General features: G+C 46.6%; 1 protein-coding gene across 4 annotated transcripts in view; it reads right to left on the bottom strand.

Moving 5' to 3' along the window:
* Window positions 1-695: 695 nt before the first annotated feature.
* The window catches only part of LOC115110462 (myosin-10-like), a 66572-nt gene continuing 48124 nt past the window's right edge, over window positions 696-19143 (bottom strand). For all 4 annotated transcript variants that reach the window (XM_065010182.1, XM_065010183.1, XM_065010185.1 and 1 more), the window contains 25 exons: window positions 18857-18971; window positions 12596-12789; window positions 11033-11154; window positions 10607-10676; window positions 10212-10372; window positions 9946-10054; window positions 9653-9784; window positions 8894-9100; window positions 8595-8732; window positions 8394-8517; window positions 8130-8301; window positions 7036-7393; window positions 6685-6891; window positions 6495-6599; window positions 5856-6008; window positions 5457-5705; window positions 5109-5321; window positions 4718-4930; window positions 4419-4580; window positions 4182-4310; window positions 3835-4047; window positions 3474-3682; window positions 3194-3302; window positions 2537-2709; window positions 696-2418 (listed from right to left, as the gene is read on the bottom strand). In XM_065010182.1, the coding sequence (XP_064866254.1) occupies window positions 2262-2418; window positions 2537-2709; window positions 3194-3302; window positions 3474-3682; window positions 3835-4047; window positions 4182-4310; window positions 4419-4580; window positions 4718-4930; window positions 5109-5321; window positions 5457-5705; window positions 5856-6008; window positions 6495-6599; window positions 6685-6891; window positions 7036-7393; window positions 8130-8301; window positions 8394-8517; window positions 8595-8732; window positions 8894-9100; window positions 9653-9784; window positions 9946-10054; window positions 10212-10372; window positions 10607-10676; window positions 11033-11154; window positions 12596-12789; window positions 18857-18971 (4194 nt within the window). In that variant the 3' untranslated portion in view covers window positions 696-2261. The remainder of the gene's footprint in view (window positions 2419-2536; window positions 2710-3193; window positions 3303-3473; window positions 3683-3834; window positions 4048-4181; window positions 4311-4418; window positions 4581-4717; window positions 4931-5108; window positions 5322-5456; window positions 5706-5855; window positions 6009-6494; window positions 6600-6684; window positions 6892-7035; window positions 7394-8129; window positions 8302-8393; window positions 8518-8594; window positions 8733-8893; window positions 9101-9652; window positions 9785-9945; window positions 10055-10211; window positions 10373-10606; window positions 10677-11032; window positions 11155-12595; window positions 12790-18856; window positions 18972-19143) is intronic.

Genomic DNA, 19143 nt, shown 5'->3' with positions numbered 1-19143 from the left:
AAAGTCAAGGGGTCTGAATACTTTCCGAATGCACTGTACAAGAGGCAATCCCTAGTGGAAAAAGTCAAGGGGTCTGAATACTTTCCGAATGCACTGTACAAGAGGCAATCCCTAGTGGAAAAAGTCACTGAATACTTTCCGAATGCACTGTACAAGAGGCAATCCCTAGTGGAAAAAGTCAAGGGGTTGAATACTTTCCGAATGCACTGTACAAGAGGCAATCCCTAGTGGAAAAAGTCAAGGGGTCTGAATACTTTCCGAATGCACTGTACAAGAGGCAATCCCTAGTGGTCAAAAAAGTCAAGTGGGTCAAGGGGTTGGTGCACTGTACAAGAGGCAATCCCTAGTGGAAAAGTCAAGGGGTCTGAATACTTTCCGAATGCACTGTACAAGAGGCAATCCCTAGTGGAAAAAGTCAAGGGGTCTGAATACTTTCCGAATGCACTGTACAAGAGGCAATCCCTAGTGGACAAAGTTAACATTACAATAATACTGTGTGTCTGTGCACAGTCTATAGTCTACGCGCTCCCTCAGGGCTTCAATGTAACCACCAATGAAGTAATGGAACAATGTATGACAATGTAACAAGGACCATACGTCACATTTCAGTTTGGAAGACAGTCTTTACCACAACTACTGTGGGAAAGACTAAGAGGACATCAACGTGTTGCACAAGAATTACAGAATAAATAAAACACTTTTCTATAATGGATATGTTTATTGGTCTTTTACAACAATAACAAAAAAAGGCTAGGAATACAGGAATACAGGAAATAAAAGGAGATGATGAATACCTGGTGGTCAACAGCCAGTCCACTAATAATAACAACCTTCAGGATGTTAAAGCTTTGAACCCAATGAAATCCTACTTTCTGCCTGGCAGACAGAAGGCTCCATAAATCATTCTGTTATAACACTGGTTCACACCAACACGATGGGAGAGGTGCCTATGGTATAATATGACACTAAAGCTATGAAACTGGTTCAAACACTATACACTTGTTCCTCCCCATGTCTTTATTGAGAAGTGTCTTTCAAAAGAAACAGATAAACCTTTTTCCCCCAATTTGTTATGGTTTAAAATCCTTTAAAATAAAGGCCTCATATGTATTTACTAATTTACAAAATTGTAATTTATGTTTAACAATCAAGGCATCAACAAGTGTGCATATTCAAATTGATCGATTTCTCTACCCTGAACCACTGAATTAAAACCAACGCTCTAACACTCAAAAAAACTTCAATAAAACATGAATTACCCTTCTGTAAATCATGCTAATATTATTCAGCCATTTGTAATGCAATGATATTATGGTGACAAGAGATGCCAAAGAAACCTTGTGCATTTTGAGTTAAGCATTTTGTACATGGTACAGAAAACATAACTGAATGGGCAGAATTATACATAGCAATATTGCAGTATGTCAAGCACACATTTGGGCTGTCTTTCTAAAAAAGGGGCCTTTGCTCCAAGTCTGACAAACCTAATTCCACACATTATCGTACACCACTTAAAGTAGATTGATATGTCAAATATAAAATGATGGGTTATTGGACAAGGTTATATTGGTAAAGATAACAGGGTCTTTTGCTGGTCATATATATATGGGAATGCTGAGGCAACATGGCGTGGTACAATCTCATTTACTACAAACCTGCTACTAAAGAGTTATTCACATAGTTATTTTTATACTAAACTAAGTGGATTGCAGTATCTCTATGACAGTGGTGGTTTTGATGAAAACATTCAGTGGGATCGTCATTTAGGCTCCCATTTAAAAATAATTCCCTCTCTTATGCTGTGCTTTGTTTTACATATCCTGGTCCAATACTGTACAATCATGAAAGACGCATGTTTTTACCGACTTGTGTGCAGTCGTCCACCTGTGTGCCAGTAAACCAGCTGAAATGACAGTGGTTAATTCTAGCTAGAGGGCTGTTTGATTCTAATGGCTGTTCCAGGGAAGTAGCTTAACATCATTATGGTAAACTCCTGCTATTTGTTTTCGAGTGCCTATGCACACTCAGACTCCTATGCAATTTAAATGCACTTTTATCTGCAATTGATGTTAAAAACGAATCCAAGGCTTGATGTGCGGTATATTCATATGGAGGAGATGATGGATTTGCTTGGCCCTGCAGCTTGCCATAGAGGGGTAAGGCCGAGTAGTGGGGTCCACTGCTGGTGTCTGGGGTTAGGAGGACAGGGGTAAGGTTTGTGGGGCGGAGGCCATGCTGCATGTGGGCTGGAGGGAGAGCTTCTACTCTGGTTGGGGAGCCGCTGGCGTCTCGTTGGCATTGGCGTCCGTGGTCTTGTTTTCCACCTCGTCGTCGGATAGGAGGTCGAGCGATGTTCCCTCCACCTGCAGCTGACGCCTGCCCGAGCGGCTGGAGGAGAAACTGATGGGGCCTCCACGCCTGCAGGGGACAGATGGGGCCAGGAGAGGTGGAGAGGACCACAATTTGGCCAATATACACAACTGATTGTGTGAAAAATATAATCTTAGAGTTTGTGTGTGTGTGGGGCTCTAAATACCTGAGGCGGCTCTTGAGTGTGTTGACCTCGCGGCTGAGACCCTCGCTGGCCTCAGTTGCATCGTCCAGCTCCCTCTGCAGCTTCCTGCGGTAGGCGTTGGCACGTGTGGCCTCCTCCTCAGCCTCCTCAAGCTGCCTCTTCAGCTGCTTCATGCGAGAGTTGGCCTTCTCCATCTGACTCAGCCAGGAGTCACAACAGACATCAACAATGATGAACAGTCAATACTAATACTTACAATACTCAGCATTCCTATGGTCCAGTGGTTACTGGAAAGAACCTACTGTAGGAAAGACTCCAATCCTAAATCTTCACACCTATCCAATCCCGGCCCACCTTTGCAAGTTGTACTGAATTGGATAGAATTCCTTCTTTAGCTGTGTACATCTTAAAAATGCACTATGCAGAATTCACCTCATTTCTGTTTGAGTCAAAACAAGCAGTCATTGTGTAGAGAATCCATAACCAAACAAATAGATATTTTCAGCTGTTGTACAAAACCGAAAGTAAAAGACGCAAAAACTAAACTTAAGAACAGGAAGCATAGAAATAGAGCACATAGAACAAACCTATCGCTTCTTAGACTTGTTTTCAGTGAGAATTAAATATATTGTAGCTTCAAGATCTGGGACGTCCAAACATCCGTGACAAGCTCCTCACCTGTTCCTTGTACTGGTCGGAATGGCGGCGCTCGTCCTCCACCTGCATGCACACCTCCTTCAGCTTCTTCTCTGTCCGTCTCACAAGCTTATTGGCCGCTGCTCGCTCCCTGATAGGAGGACAGAGGAATGAGGTCATAGGACAGTTAGAGCACCACAGGAAACGCAATGTAACAAAGGTTGTCAGTCATAGATCTTCAAGTGCAAAGAGTCTTGGTCTCCTATTTCACCCTGTCTAATAAGGTTTGGAGTTGTTATAAGAGAGTTGCTGTGTTTCTCACTTAGCCTCCTGCTCCAGCTGCTCCTCCAGCTGCAGTATCTTGGCCTCCAGGGCAGTGATGGAGGCCTTGAACCGGCTCTTCACAGAGCCCTCCAGCTCACCCAGCTTGGCCCGCAAGTCCTTGTTCTGCCTCTCCAGCTGCTGGCGCGCATTCTCACTCTTCTGGGCCAAGCTGCGCTCTGCCACAAGCTCCAGGGTCAGGGTGTCCACCTGGGGGAGGAGAGAGGTGGAGAGAGGAAAACAGGGAATGAACGAGAGAGGGGAAAGTGAATAATGGATTGTTCCCTAAAAGTCAGGAACAAGGGTAATATGATTACAATGATCAAGTCTGCAACCTGAAAATGTTTCCAACTGGCTCATACCTGCATGGTGGTCTTGCGGAAGCGGTCATTGAGCAGCTCCATGTTGCCCTGTTCCTCCTCTAGTTCCTCCTCCAGCTGAGCAATGCGAGCCTCCAGCCTCCTTTTCTCATCCATCAAGGCAGACTTGCCCGAGGTGCTGTTGGAGATCTCGTCCGCTAGCTCATCCCGTTCCTGCTCTGCGTGGCGCCGCGCCCTCTCTGACGCCGCCAGGTCCTACAGGGCAGAGGTCACACAGAGGTCAAACACAGGTCACCATTTCTCACAGTAAGATGAGCCAGTCTAGAATACAGGAAACAGCCGACCAAAACACAGAGTTATGACGGGAGCAATACTACAGCCCACTGTACCTCATGCAGCTGGAGAACCTCTGCCTCCAGGCTCTTCAGCTTCTTCTCGTTCTCCTTGGATTGGGAGAATATTTCGTCCCGAGAGGCCCGGGCGTCCTCCAACTCCCTCTGGTAGTCTTTCATCTGGGACTGAGGGAGAAAGTGGAGATTGGTCAATAATGGGATTCGATCTAAATAATAAATTGTATATTTTTTTTATTTGTCTTGTCTGTTCTACAGACGGTGTGAGTTTATTACCTGCAATTTGCGTAGCTGCTTGATGGCTTCGTCACGGGCCTTGTTGGCGCCCTCTATCTGTCCCACCATGTCCATCAGGTCCATCTCCAGCTTCTTCTTAGCAGCCACGGCCAGGGCTCTCTGCTTCCTCTCATCCTCCAGCTCTGCCTCCATCTCACGCACCTGAGGAGACCAGGACAGACCAGGTCAGAGGAGGGGAAGGGGGTGGTGTACATTCTCTGAGAGTATGACAACATATTGTTCCTGGAATTTTTTCACACAATTCTTGTTTGTATGGAAGTAATGTGTCCTCTTTGCACCTGTTTGACAAGCGCCCTTTTCTTCTCGTCGTTCTGGTCGTCTCGCCCCTGCAGGTCTCTCTCGTATTGGGCCTTCATGGCCTGCATGTTGACCTCCAGACGCAGCTTGGCGTCCTCCGTGGCCTGCAGCTCGTCCTCCAGCTCCTCCAGCTGAGTCCTCATCTCCTCCAGCTGCTGATCCAGAGTCCTCTTGGACTTCTCCAACTCATGGACCTGGACAGTGGTAGAGAGGATACTTTGAGGTGATGATATTTGGAATGAACTGGCTTTTAAAGTTTAGGTTTAACCTAGTTTATTTCTGTAGGATGCAGAGCAGTCCATCTGAAAACAACAGATGCAAACCATTCTGCCCTCAGTTGAAAAAAACACAGGTATTCAGTGCAAAACTTACGTTCTTGCCCACGTCGTCCTTGGAGCTCATCAGGTCTTCCATCTCACTCCTCAGCTGCTTGTTGAGTCTCTCAAACTCCTCCTTGGCCTCCAGAGCCTCATCCAGAGCCCGGGCCAGAGACAGGGACTTGGTCTCCTTCTCCCTGGCCTCCGCCTCAGCCTTGTCCTTCTCCTCAGCGTAGCGTGCAGAGATGTTCTTCTCCTCAGCCAGCAGCTACAACACAGGGTAAAAACTGACTTACAGAGGGAAAATGTCCACCATCTATCTACACAATGCCATTCCATACTGTGCTCTAAGACCAAGCCAATTTAGCTACCATTATGGATGGCTTAGAGTGATCAGTCAAACCTGGTCAAACTTCTTCTGCTTCTTCTCCAGGTTGGAGACGATGGTTCTCTGGTGGTCCAGATCCACCATGAGGTCGTCCAGCTCCTGCTGCAGGCGGGTCTTGGTCTTCTCCATCTTCTCAAAGGCGATGCCCTTCTCCTCCAGCCTCAGGGTGGCCAGCTCCATGTCCTTCTGCAGCTTCCTCTTCACCTCCTCCAGACCCTCCACCATCCCCACGTCATCCTCCAGCTTCTTCTTGGTCTCAGCCAGCTACACATACATAAAGTTTATAATGATATGATGCTCACTGAAGGATGGCTACAGTAGGTGGTAGCTTGTTATGGTGATATCATCTGTGTTGCAGTTAATGTGTAATATTATTTGAATAGACACAATTAAGCTGCAAGGCGCTGTGCGGACCTGGGCCTGCAGTGTGCACAGCTGTTTCTCCAGGTTTCTGCGCGCCACCTCGTCCTCCTCCTGCTGCTCCTGCAGGGTGCTCTTCTCCTCCTCCAGCTGGCGGATACGACTGCTCATGTTCAGCTTCTGACGTGTCTCTTCCTGGAGAAGCTCCTACACAGATAGACAGAGACAGACAGACAAACAAAATCCCATATCCCAAAGATGAGACATTGACATGGAAACAGAATGCCACATCCTCTTAATGTAATGTAGCAAAAAACTATTTTTCAAGCAACAATTTTGCTAGGACTGTCTGGGAGTGGAGAGGGGGAAACTGAAAACTAGCTGCTATTAGCAAAATCGGTTTGGATCTCTTTGTGATTGGTCTATTAAATCAGTTTACCACATGGCGATGTCACCATGGAAAGCCGAAACTCCCACGCATGCAAACCTGCTGATTAGAAGGACTTGCTGGTTGAAAATACAATTTATGCAATTATCAGGAAATAACACTGATCAAATTTGGTCAGTGTTAGTTTCATCAGCTGTTGTACAATATGATATAAAAGACAGGAAAACAAGATTTTGTCTGCACTGGGCCTTTAAGATACACATAATGTGTTCTTCTCCGATGAGAGGTTGTCCAGTCTAGCTCACCTGTGTGTCCTGCATAGCACTCTCCAGGACAGCGGTGTCTTTAACCAGCTTGATTCCCTTCCTCTCTGCATCTTCCAGCAGAGCAGACACACTATCCAGCTCCGTCTGCACACACAGCAAACAGCCCAGTTGAGAGACCATCACCAGCAGAGGTTAACGTGTGTGTGTACTGCAAATGGCCCTCTCTCACCTGTAGTTTGTGGGAGCGGTCGGCCAGCTCTCCCTTGCCCTTCTCTCCCTCTGTGACCCGGGCCATGAACTCCTGGAGCTGGGCCTCCAGCTTCTTCTTCTTGTGTTCTGACTCCGTCTTGGCCTGCTGCAGCCCCTTTACCTCACTGACCAGCACCTTGTTGGCACTCTCTGTGCTCTGCTTGTTCTTCTCCAGGTTGACCTTGAACTGGACACAGACCAAGAGATATTACAATAGGAATCATGCTCAGACAACACAAAACATTTAAAACAGAGGAAGTACTACCTCCACTACCTCATCCAAATTTTCTCTGACTAAACATGACCATGGGGTTGTTGTGAAGCCACCCACCCTTTTGGCCTGCTCTAGCTGCTCAGACACCTCCTCCAGGGCCGTGGAGTGCCTCTGTCTCATCTCCTGGATCTGAGCCTCGTGGTTCTTGGTCTCCTCGTCGATGGCCTTCTTCAGCTCCGTCACCTCCTGCTCACGCTTGGTCCTGAGCTCCTGCTGGGCTGCGGTGGTGTCCAGGGTGTCCTCCAGCTCAGTCTTTAAGGCCTCCAGCTCCTCACTCAGATCTCTCTTGAGCTTCTCAGCCTTGTTCCTGGAGACCTTCTCTGATTCCAGGTCTTCCTGCAGCTCTGCCAACTGGGCTTGTAGCTCCCGTACCTGCTTCAGGGCGTTGTTCTTCTGGGTCACCTCCTCGTCTCCCCTGACACACACATTTTAAATTCTTTATTATGATGCAAAATACAACATTGTCGTACAAGTACAAAGGACCCCAAATAGTCATAGGCCTATGCTTGGACAGTTGAACTAAGTTGCTATGCATGTATTTTCCACTGGTTGGCAGTATTAGTATTAGACAATATATCCTGAAATAAACACAGATACCTTGTTTCTGTCACTACCATTGAGTATGTGAGTTGGTCCTGAAAGAGCAGAGTGTTTTTAATGGCCAGTGTTCAACACAGACTAGACGTGGGGCCAACATTTACACATTCCAACCCAGTGAGATCTGCTGAATAAATAGCTGCTGGGTGGTCTGGTCAGCACCGTATCATGACGAAAGGGCATAAAAATGGTAAATGCTCATAGGGTTTTAATAGTCAGATTACTGGTGCAAATCTGGCCAACTGTATACCTACCATTGTTAAATATGACATATAAAAGACAGGTGTTGAAACAATTAAAATGGGAGGGAATTTGATGACGGCGCTATACAACTATGTGATAATTACTTCAGTCTAAGGCAGTCAGAGAATCAGACTTCCTCGCAGTCAAACACCTTCCAATGGCAAAATACATCTGAACTATATCTCCAGGCGGCTTCCATCCAGCTTTGGGCCCTCCCTCCCTCCGTCCGTCCGCCCGTCCGTCTCACCTGGCCTGTGTCTGTCTGTCCCACCGTCCGTCCGTCAGTCTGTCCGTCCGTCAGTCTGTCTCACCTGGCCTGTATAGCCTGCAGCTCCTCCTCCTTCTTAGCCAGCTGCACCTTGAGCTCCTCTATCTGGGCCTGCAGCTCAGCTATCTGGTCCTGCAGGTCTGTAGTCTCTCCATCCAGCTTCCTCTTGGCCTTCTCCAGCTCCTGACGAGTCTTCTCCTCCTTCTTCAAACGCTCTGAAGGGAGAAGGGAAGGAGACGGATGATGTTAAAGTGTCTGGACTCACTACCTATAACTAGTGAGACCTTGTAGGTAAGAGGACACCTACCTTCCAGGTCCACCATCATCACCTCCTGCTTGTTCTTTGTCTTGCCCAGGTTCTTGGCCTTCTCCTCCTCCTCAGTCAGCTGGGACATCATCTCATTCACACGGTCATCCAGGAGCTTCTTTTCCTGAAGGGGGAAAGAGGAGTCAGGTTGTTTATAATGATAGTAAAGTCCAGCAGCATAATGTTGTCATCTCCACTCACCTTCAGGAACTTGGAGTTCTGGTCCTCCAGGAGCAAGATGTCCTCCTCAAATTTCTTCATCTTGGCCTCGGCTGTCACCTTCTCCAGCTGCAGCTTCTGCCTGGCAGCCTCCTCCTCATCCAACTGCTCCTCCAGGTCCTGAAAAAATAAAATAAAATCACAGCATTTATTAAGAAGGTAACTGGTAGAAATGTTTTGGGTCCACAGAAAATATATTTTCTGTCATAAAATACATGCAACCACTTCCATGTTCAATCTTCTCAAGCTTCCACTCTGCAGTCTCCATGTCTCATCAGTACCTGGATGTGAGACTGCATCTTCTTCTTCTCACTTTGCAGGCCCTGGGTCCTCTCCTCCTCCTCCTCCACTCTAGACTCCAGGTCATGAAGGATCTCCTCCAGCTCCTGCTTCTTAGCGGCCAGACGGGCTCTCATCTCCTCAGCCTCGGCAAACAGCTCCGTCTCGGCCTGCAGCTGCTCCGCTAGGATGTTCTTCTCCTCAATCAGCTACACAATGCAAACATGGGCATAATGGACTGAATGGTACAATGCGGAATTGAAGATCATAAAGGGATGATCCTTAGGGTCTACACTCTTAGAAAAACGTGTTCCAAAAGGGTTCTTTGGCTGTCCACATAGGATAACCCTTTTTGGTTTCAGGTAAAACTCTTTTTGGTTCCAGGTAGAACTCTTTTTGGTTCCAGGTAGAACTCTTTTTGGTTCCAGGTAGAACTCTTTTTGGTTCCAGGTAGAACTCTTTTTGGTTCCAGGTAGAACTCTTTTTGGTTCCAGGTAGAACTCTTTTTGGTTCCAGGTAGAACTCTTTTTGGTTCCAGGTAGAACTCTTTTTGGTTCCAGGTAGAACTCTTTTGGGTTCCAGGTAAAACCCTCTGTGGAAAGTGTTCTACATGGAACTCAAACGGGTTTTACCTGGAACCAAAAAGGGTTATTCAAAGGGTTCTCTTATGGGAACAGCCAAATAACAATTTTAGGTTCTAGATACCACCTTTTTTTTTAAAGAGTGTAGTCCACTGTAGTTGGTGTGGACTGGACACTGACCTGTGAGTGCTTTCTCTCCATCTCCACCAGTTCTCCCTCCACCTTGGTCTGCTTCTCCTTCACCTTGACAAGCTCATCGTCCTTGGCCTGCATCTCCTCCTCCTGCCTGGTGACCTGCAGCAGGGGCTTCACCTGGGGGACAGAACACAGACCTGGGGTCAGCCACTGTTCAAACGTAGATGACTAGGAGCCTTATCATATAGCTATATAGAGAGACGTGACAATGCTGGTGTTACAAAGACAGATTAGCCATATACAGTAGATATAGTGTACTGTAATGGAGACATGCCCACCTTGGTAAAGAGTCTCCACCACTGCCAGTGCTTCAGCTTCAGGTAGGCAGAACAGTTCCTCTGAAGCACCTTCAGACAATTCAGTTGCTGCTGCTTCTTAACAAACGCCCTGTCAGGAGAGAGAGGGGAGACGTGGTCAGACATACTGACCAAGAAGGTCAAAGGAAACATATCTGTGGCATCTTTCTGTCTTAAGAAGTGTTGTAGTGGTCACGAAAGGAAGGAATTGAGGAAAGGTAAGGCCATTGCATATAGAGAACTCTCACTTGCGGGCCAGGTATCCCCGGCAGACAGACTGGAAGTAGATGATGATGTCCGTGATCTTCAGGTCTCTCTCCTCCTCCAGGTGGGCCAAGACTCCAGCCCTGAAGAAGATCTTACTCTGCCCAATCCTGAACAGGTTAGGATCCAACTCCAAGGCTCGGATCTGGAGTGAAAATGGGTCATAGATTTAAATCCAGGGAAGGAAGGCCAAATCATAATAAACAGTGTCATTTAAGCGATGCCCTATAAATACTCAGGAAGAATCATGTCATGGGTGTTTATGAAGTCGATATACATTTAACCTGCTTACCGTGCTCTAGCTTGTAAAAGGACAAAGAGCCTCTCCCAAGTATTCAATGTGCTAAACACAGTAAAATAGTGACACACAAATCCTCACCATTCTCTCACAGGCTTGCTTGCCATCCATGAAGCCCTTGGGGATGGCGTTGGGGGTGAGGATCTCATACCTGGCAACAGAGTGGACATGAATGTGTAAAGGCCCTGGGTCATTACACCACACCTCCATGTTGACTAGGACCAGGGTGTGAGGAGAGACGTGAGAGGCCTCGGATCTTACAGAAGCCTCACTGTTCAGAAATAGAACAGCTCCATGAGATAATCAAAGCACAACACCCAGGGCAATGGGAAACCAATGACACTTTGTCCTGTATAATCTCTCTCTCAAAAGTAAACACAGGAACTCATCAATTGGGTTGAAATAAATAAATAGTCCGTATGAGGTATGAGGTGCGTGTATGAGGTGCGTGTATGAGGTGCGTGTATGAGGTGCGTGTATGAGGTGCATGTACAGTGAGTACAGTACCTCTGTCTGAACTCCTGGAAGACGATACGGTTGGGGAAGCCCTGTCTGCAGATACGGATCCCCTCCAGAACACCATTACACCTCAGCTGGTCCAGAACCAGGTGGGGGTCTAGCTTACCAGCCTGTAGGGAGGGAGGGGCATTGAAGTGAGAGGTCAAGGAGAGATACAGTACAGTACCAAACTTCATGCAAAGAAGATTATTCTAAACTAAGAGCAACTAAATGCTGTTACTGTTCATTTAGCTTTGAAAATTTCACCCAGAAAATGTTTTATAGGGAAACAATGTTACTTCAAATATATTTGTGAAATATTATGCAAAATGCCATTCTACACTTAGGATTGCATAGGGACTAAACTAACTACTTGAACACATTCACACCAAAACAACCAGTGTTTATATCCTCTTCTCCATCCATACCATCCATTTATGACAGTCATTTGTGGTTGCGCTGCAGAAACAAGCGTGTCTAGTCTAAATCCCCTGGAATACATTAGGGAACACTTAACAGGCCCACATAGCCCATAACTCCCCACTCTGCTATTGTTTCATTTCCAGCCTTCCATCTGAGCTGTTGTTTATGGAGGCAGAGGGCCCACTGAGGCCTGGTAGCAGAGTGTGTCTCCAGGGGTTCTGGTGGGTGGTGTGGGGACTGTAGTCTGGGCTACAGGGGTTCTGGTGGGTGGTGGAGGGGTTGTAGTCTGGGCTACAGTGGTTCTGGTGGGTGGTGGAGGGGTTGTAGTCTGGGCAACAGTGGTTCTGGTGGGTGGTGGAGGGGTTGTAGTCTGGGCTACAGTGATTCTGGTGGGTGGTGTGGGGGCTGTAGTCTGGGCTACAGGGGTTCTGGTGGGTGGTGTGGGGGCTGTAGTCTGGGCTACAGTGGTACTGGCGGGTGGTGTGGGGGTTGTAGTCTGGGCTACAGGGGTTCTGGTGGGTGGTGTGGGGGCTGTAGTCTGGGCTACAGGGGTTCTGGTGGGTGGTGGAGGGGTTGTAGTCTGGGCTACAGTGGTTCTGGTGGGTGGTGTGGGGGCTGTAGTCTGGGCTACAGTGGTTCTGGTGGGTGGTGGAGGGGTTGTAGTCTGGGCTACAGTGGTTCTGGTGGGTGGTGTGGGGGCTGTATTCTGGGCTACAGGGGTTCTGGTGGGTGGTAGGGTTGTAGTCTGGGCTACAGTGGTTCTGGTGGGTGGTGTGGGGTTGTAGTCTGGGCAACAGTGGTTCTGGTGGGTGGTGTGGGGGCTGTAGTCTGGGCTACAGTGGTTCTGGTGGGTGGTGTGGGGCTGTAGTCTGGGCTACATGGGTTCTGGTGGGTGGTGGAGGGGCTGTTGTCTGGGATACAGTGGTTCTGGTGGGTGGTGTGGGGGCTGTAGTCTGGGCTACAAGGGTTCTGGTGGGTGGTGTGGGGGTTGTAGTCTGGGCCACAGGGGTTCTGGTGGGTGGTGGAGGGGCTGTAGTCTGGGCTACAGTGGCTCTGGTGGGTGGTGTGGGGGCTGTAGTCTGGGATGCAGTGGGCAGAGGGGGGGAGGGACTGGTGGTCAGTGGTGGGGGTGTGCTGTTCATTGCTCACCCTCTTCTCGTGGTTGGGGATGATGCAGCGGACAAAGTTGGGGTTGGTGTTCCGCAGCGTGGCCATGAGCTTGGTGAGAGACTCCTTGTAGAGTTGGCCCACCGTACGGAACATGCCCTTCTTGGTCTTATAGGCTGCGCCGAAGGCCGTCTCGTTCATCCCTGCTACCTGGTCTAGACCCACGATACGGTCCACTGACAGAAGAAAGAGGGAGAGGAGAGAAGGGCAGAGTTAGATGGGTAGACGCTGCTAGAGGGGTGACTGGTGCGTGAACTAAACATATATACTGTATAATCAAGCCGCAAAAGACTAGAGGCATGACCAGGACAGATGAGGGCTTCTAAGCGCAACAACATGTAAACAACATGACTGACAGCCAGAGTGGGTGGGATGGGCGGTTGGCCCTAGCATGACTACATGTTCATTAAAAGCAGACAAAAGAAACAAGACTGAACCAAGCTATTGCAAAACCTAATCCAACTTAACTCAAAACATGTTCATAATACAGCTGTTTTTCCAAGAAAAGCACAGCCATTTTATTTGACCTTTCCACCCCCACCGTTACATAAACTGCAGTCAATTGGTTTTATTTGAACGTAATTAGACTAGCTAGATCAGTGGTTGTTCTTGCCATGGAACACAGAGAAATAATATCAACAATACCATCTTGTTTGCATATTCAGATAGCATCAATATATGAGGCAATGTTCTTTGCAGAGATCAAGGAGAACGGAAGGGAAAAGACATTATTATTCAATGTGGTGTGTGGCAGCTCACCTTCCTTTAGAGACCAGCTGGCTGTTTCCATTTAGGACAGACAAAACAACCTCCGGGCTAAAAAAGACATTCCTCAGAGTATTACTAATATAGTGCCTTTGGAAAGTATTCAGACCCCTTGACTTTACAGCCTTATTTGAAAATGTATTACAAAGTTTTTTCCCCCTCATCAATCTACACAATACCCCATAATAACAAAGCAAAAACAGTTTTTTTTAAATGTTTGCTAATTCATTAAAAAAAATTAAACTGAAATATCACATTTACATAAGTATTCAGACCCTTTACTCAGTACTTTGTTGAAGCACCTTTAGCAGCAATTACAGTATCGAGTCTTCTTGGGTATGACGCTACAAGCTTGGCACACCTGTATTTGGGGAGTTTCTCACATTCTTCTCTGCAGATCCTCCCAAGCTCTGTCAGGTTGGATGGGGAGCATCGCTGCACAGCTATTTTCAGGTCTCTCCAGAGATGTTAGATCAGGTTCAAGTCCGGACTCTGGCTGGGCCACTCAATGACATTCAGAGACCTGTCCCCAAGCCACTCCTGCGTGGTCTTGGCTGTGTGCTTAGGGTCATTGTCCTGTTGGAAGGTGAACCGTTGCCCCAGTCTGAAGTCCTGAGCTCTCTGGAGCAGGTTTTCATTCAGGATCTCTCTGTATTTTGCGCCTTTCATCTTTGCCTCGGTCGTTCCGCTGAAAAACATCCACACAGCACGACGTTGCCACCACCACGCTTCACCGTAGGGATGTTGCCAGGTTTCCTCCAGATGTGACGCTTGGCATTCGGGTCAAAGAGATGAATCTTGGTTACATCAGACTAGAGAATCTTGTTTCTCATGGTCTGAGAGTCTTTAGGTGGCTTTTGGCAAACTACAAGTGGCCAGTCATGTGCCTTTTACTGAGGAGTGGCTTCCGTCTGACCACTCTACCATAAAGGCCTGAGTGGTGGAGTGCTGCAGATATGTCTGTCCTTCTGGAAGGCTCTCTCATATCCACAGAGGTACTCTGTCAGAGTGACCATTGGGTTCTTGGTCACCTCCCTGACCAAGGCGCTCTCCCACCGATTGCTCAGTTTGGCCGGGCAGCCAGCTCTAGGAAGAGTCTTGGTTGTTCCAAACATCTTCAATTTAAGAATGATGGAGACCACTGTCTTCCTGGGGACCTTCAATGCTGCAGAATGTTTTGGTACCCTTCACCAGATCTGTGTCTCGACACAATCCTGTCTCGGAGCTCTACATATAATTCCTCCGACCTCATGACTTGGTTTTTGCTCTGAGATGCACTGTCATTTGTGGGACCTTATATATACTGGCGTGTGCCTTTTCAAATCATGTCCAATCAATTGAATTTACCACAGGTGGACTCCAATCAAGTTGTAGAAACATCTCAAAGATAATCAATGGAAACAGGACCTGAGCTCAATTTCGAGTCTCATAGCAAAAGGTCTGAATACTTATGTAAAAAAGGTATTTCTGGGCCTCCCGGGTGGCGCAGTGGTTAAGGGCGCTGTACTGCAGCGCCAGCTGTGCCACCAGAGACTCTGGGTTTGCACCCAGGCTCTGTCGCAACCGGGAGGGCCGTGGGCGACGCACAATTGGCCTAGCGTCATCCAGACGCACAATTGGCCGGTAGGGATATCCTTGTCTCATTGCGCACCAGCGACTCCTGTGGCGGGCCGGGCGCAGTGCACGCTAACCAAGGTTGCCAGGTGCACGGTGTTTCGTCCGACACGGCTGGCTTCCGGGTTGGATGCGCGCGGTGTTAAGAAGCAGTGCGGCTTGGTTGGGTTGTGTATCGGAGGACGCATAGACTTTCAACCTTTGTCTCTCCCGAGCCCGTACGGGAGTTGTAGCGATGAGACAAGATAGTAGCTACTAACAATTGGATATCACAAAATTGGGGAGAAAAAAGGGGTACATTTTAAATAAATAAATAATATAAAATATACACACCAAAAAAAAAGAAGGCATTTCTGTTTTCAATTTTTAATAAACATTAAAAAAACTGTTTTTGCTTTGTCATTATGGGTTATTGTGTGTAGATTACTGGGGGTAAAAAATTGCTTGCTCACACACACACTTTTTCAGTTCTGCCCACAAATTTTCAAATGGGATTGAAGTCAGGGCTTTGTGATGGCCACTCCAAACCTTGACTTTGCTGTCCTTAAGCCATTTTGCCACGACTTTGGAAGTATGCTTGGGGTCATTGTCCATTTGGAAGACCTATTTGCGACCAAGCTTTAACTTCCTGACTGATGTCTTGAGATGTTGCTTCAATATATCCACATAATTTTCCTCCCTCGTGATGCCATCTATTTTGTGAGTCACTCCTGCAGCAAAGCACCCCCACAACATGATGCTGCCACCCCCGTGCTTCACAGTTGGGATGGTGTTCTTCGGCTTGCAAGCCTCCCCCTTTTTCCAGAGGACATTTCTCCAAAAATTGCGATCTTTGTCCCCATATGCGGTTTTGGAGCAGTGGCTTCTTCCTTGCTGAGCGGCCTTTCAGGTTATGTTGATATAGGACTTGTTTTACTGTGGATATAGATACTTTTGTACTGGTTTCCTCCAGCATCTTCACAAGGTCCTTTGCTGTTGTTCTGGGATTGATTTGCACTTTTCGCACCAAAGTACGTTCATCTCTAGGAGACAGAACGCATCTCCTTCCTGAGCGGTATGATGGCTGCGTGGTCCCATTGTAACGGATTTCCTCCTCTTCGTCTGAGAAGGAGTAAGGATCGGACCAAAAACGCAGCGTGGTAAGTGTCCATATTGATTTATTCAAAACCACAACAAAATAATAAACGTGAAATATACAAAACCGAAACAGTACCGTGTGGCCCAAACACTCACACGGAAACAAACACCCACAAACCAAAAGTGAAACCCAGGCTACCTAAGTATGATTCTCAATCAGAGACAACTAACGACACCTGCCTCTGATTGAGAACCATACTAGGCCGAACACAAAAACCAACATAGAAAAACAAACAGACTGCCCACCCCAACTCACGCCCTGACCATACTAAAACAAAGAATAAAATAACAGAACTATGGTCAGAACGTGACACCCATGGTGTTTATACCTGCGTACTATTGTTTGTACAGATGAACCAGACTTGTGGAGGTCTACAATTTTCTTTCTGAGGTCTTGGCTGATTTCTTTAGATTTTCCCACGATGTCAAGCAAAGAGGCACTGAGGTTGAAGGTAGGCCTTGAAATACATCTACAGGTACACCTCCAATTGACTCAAATGATGTCAATTAGAGCCTATCAGAAGCTTCTAAAGCAATGACATATTTTCTGGAATTTTCCAAACTGTTTAAAGGCACAGTCAACTTAGTGTATGTAAACTTCTGACCCACTGGAATTATGATACAGTGAATTATAAGTGAAATAATCTGTCAGTAAACAATTGTTGAAAAATTGCTTGTGTCATGCACAAAATAGATGTCCTAACCGACTTGCTAAAACTATAGATTGTGAACAAGAAATGTGTGGAGTGGTTGAAAAATGAGTTGTAATGACTCCAACCTAAGTATATGTAGACTTCCGACTTCAACTGCATATACTGTACTGAAATATCTTTCAGAAATCCTCTGTTGGGGTCAGGCAGTATTTCCCTTGGCAGGGATGCATCATGCCTCTTTGATGTGATTTTAGAGGCTTATTAGGAAACCATGGTTTCACAGTGTAGTCGGCTGTCCTTAAATGTGGCATGGCAAAAGCTTCATTGGCATGGTAAGCTTCATTGGCATGGTAAGCTTCATTAACATGGTAAGCTTCATTAACATGGTAAGCTTCATTGGCATGGCAAGTTTCATTGGCATGGTAAGCTTCATTAGCATGGTAAGCTTCATTAGCATGGTAAGCTTCATTAGCATGGTAAGCTTCATTGGCCTTATGAAAGGATCTGGACATATGCATACACATTCTTCATAGATGGTGCAAAGGATAAAGTCATCAGATGAAAAGGGCCCTGATCCGTTTGGAGAACCAGAACCAGGCTTCTAAGCATAGGGCAATGGTCAAGACTGACAACTGATTGGAACAGGAACCGTGCTGAATCATTACAACTCTTTGAATCATATTCTCCCCTTAACTCTAAGTGACTGCTCTGATTTACTTCAATATCCAAGGGTGACAGAAGTTTAAGGAGTGTGTGCGAAGGTTAAGTGACACTGACTGATGAATCTTTTCTCCTTCAGTCATTCCACATCAGCTTCACCGATATCTACAGGGTGATATTTTAGCGAAGCTTCATTTCACAATCTATCTTTTTAAATAAAAGATTATGGAAATCAGATCAGTGATCCCGCATGCAGGTTAAGGTTGCTAAAAAATGTACCCTCAAAAAACAGGCTTAGCCCATGCTAAAGGGATTATGAATTCCAGCAAAGTCAGTGTGATCTGTAGCTAAAATATCCTGTGAAAGAGGTGGTGGAGGAAGTCGGTCTCTATCCATCACTCTCCAGTCAGCTCCAAGCCTTACTGTCGTCAGTTTACAGGTGAGTGTTGAATACATTAAACAGCCATGGCCCTGGCAATGTCCAGGCTTTTTCTCATACATTTACTCCACACCGGCAGATGTCTCCATGCTAGTGTTCTTCAAGGTCCTACCTACGATGGCTCTTCCAAACAAATTATAACAATCCTGGTGCTTCCTTGTGCAGGAATCTCAAATAAACAATCTGAGCTGAGATTTGACTGAGACAGAACGGCACCAGACAAACCAGCATTGCTGAAAGCTATTGTCTTGGTTATCAACAGTGCATTATGGGTCATGCAAAGCCTAGAGGCGGTGGGTGCATCGAAGGGTGCAGAGTGCAGCCGTGAGGGAGCAGGAAGAGCCCTACAGAGCAGCAGCAACGTGTGCATTCACCTGGAGGCTCAAGGAGACCAGAGGCCTTGTCATAGAAACAGGCTCTCTGAAAGGTCTGAATGTCTACAACTCAGAAACAGAGAGAGGGGAGGATGTGAGGGACAACTCAGCTTTACATAAACATCCATGCAGACACAGATTTATTGTTATTATGTTACTGCATACACACTCACACAAACAATGAATAGTTGTGTACATTGTAAAGGACAGAGACATATTGCTGTTACTGGTCTAGTAGAATATTCCATGCACAAAAACAAAGCAATTCAGTAATTTCCTTTCTATTAGTTGTTTCTGTATACATTGTAGATGTCCAATGACTCATAATGAAACTCAATCGCTTTGGATGTGCCAAATGGGGAAATAAAAGGTGGGAGGAGATTTACGAGCGGATATTTCAGGTTACCTCACAAATGCACAATGTTTTGGCTGACAATACTCATCACAGAGAAGCGAGCAGCTGAATATGAACCAGACAAGAAGTCTAATGGATGAGAGTGCGTACAAATACTCCCACCATTGCCACTGTCACTGACAAACCAAGACTCAAACAAAGTGACAACTACATGGTCCAAACAGGAAGAGAGTATGGGACACTCACCGTCCTTCCAGAGTTCAGACACAAACTTGTCAGTGGACTGGTTGAGCAGCGTGGCCACGTTGTCGTTCAGAGGGTCCATGTTCTTCATCAGCCACTCGTCAGCCTTGTAGTCCACCTGAGGAGAGACAGACAGACGTAAGCTAAACAGGCCTATATGTACCGGCACATCGTGTTAAATAGCTTCCAATTATTAGGTTCATGTCTGATCAAATTAAATAGATACCTGGTCAAGAGAAAATGAGTTTATGAGCTGTATACCAAACCTATTTATTAAGTCTTAACATGTG

The sequence above is a fragment of the Oncorhynchus nerka genome, linkage group LG26 (assembly GCF_034236695.1).
Source record: "Oncorhynchus nerka isolate Pitt River linkage group LG26, Oner_Uvic_2.0, whole genome shotgun sequence".
Taxonomy (NCBI): Eukaryota; Metazoa; Chordata; class Actinopteri; order Salmoniformes; family Salmonidae; genus Oncorhynchus; species Oncorhynchus nerka.
This window is presented reverse-complemented; position numbering and strand designations above follow the sequence as displayed.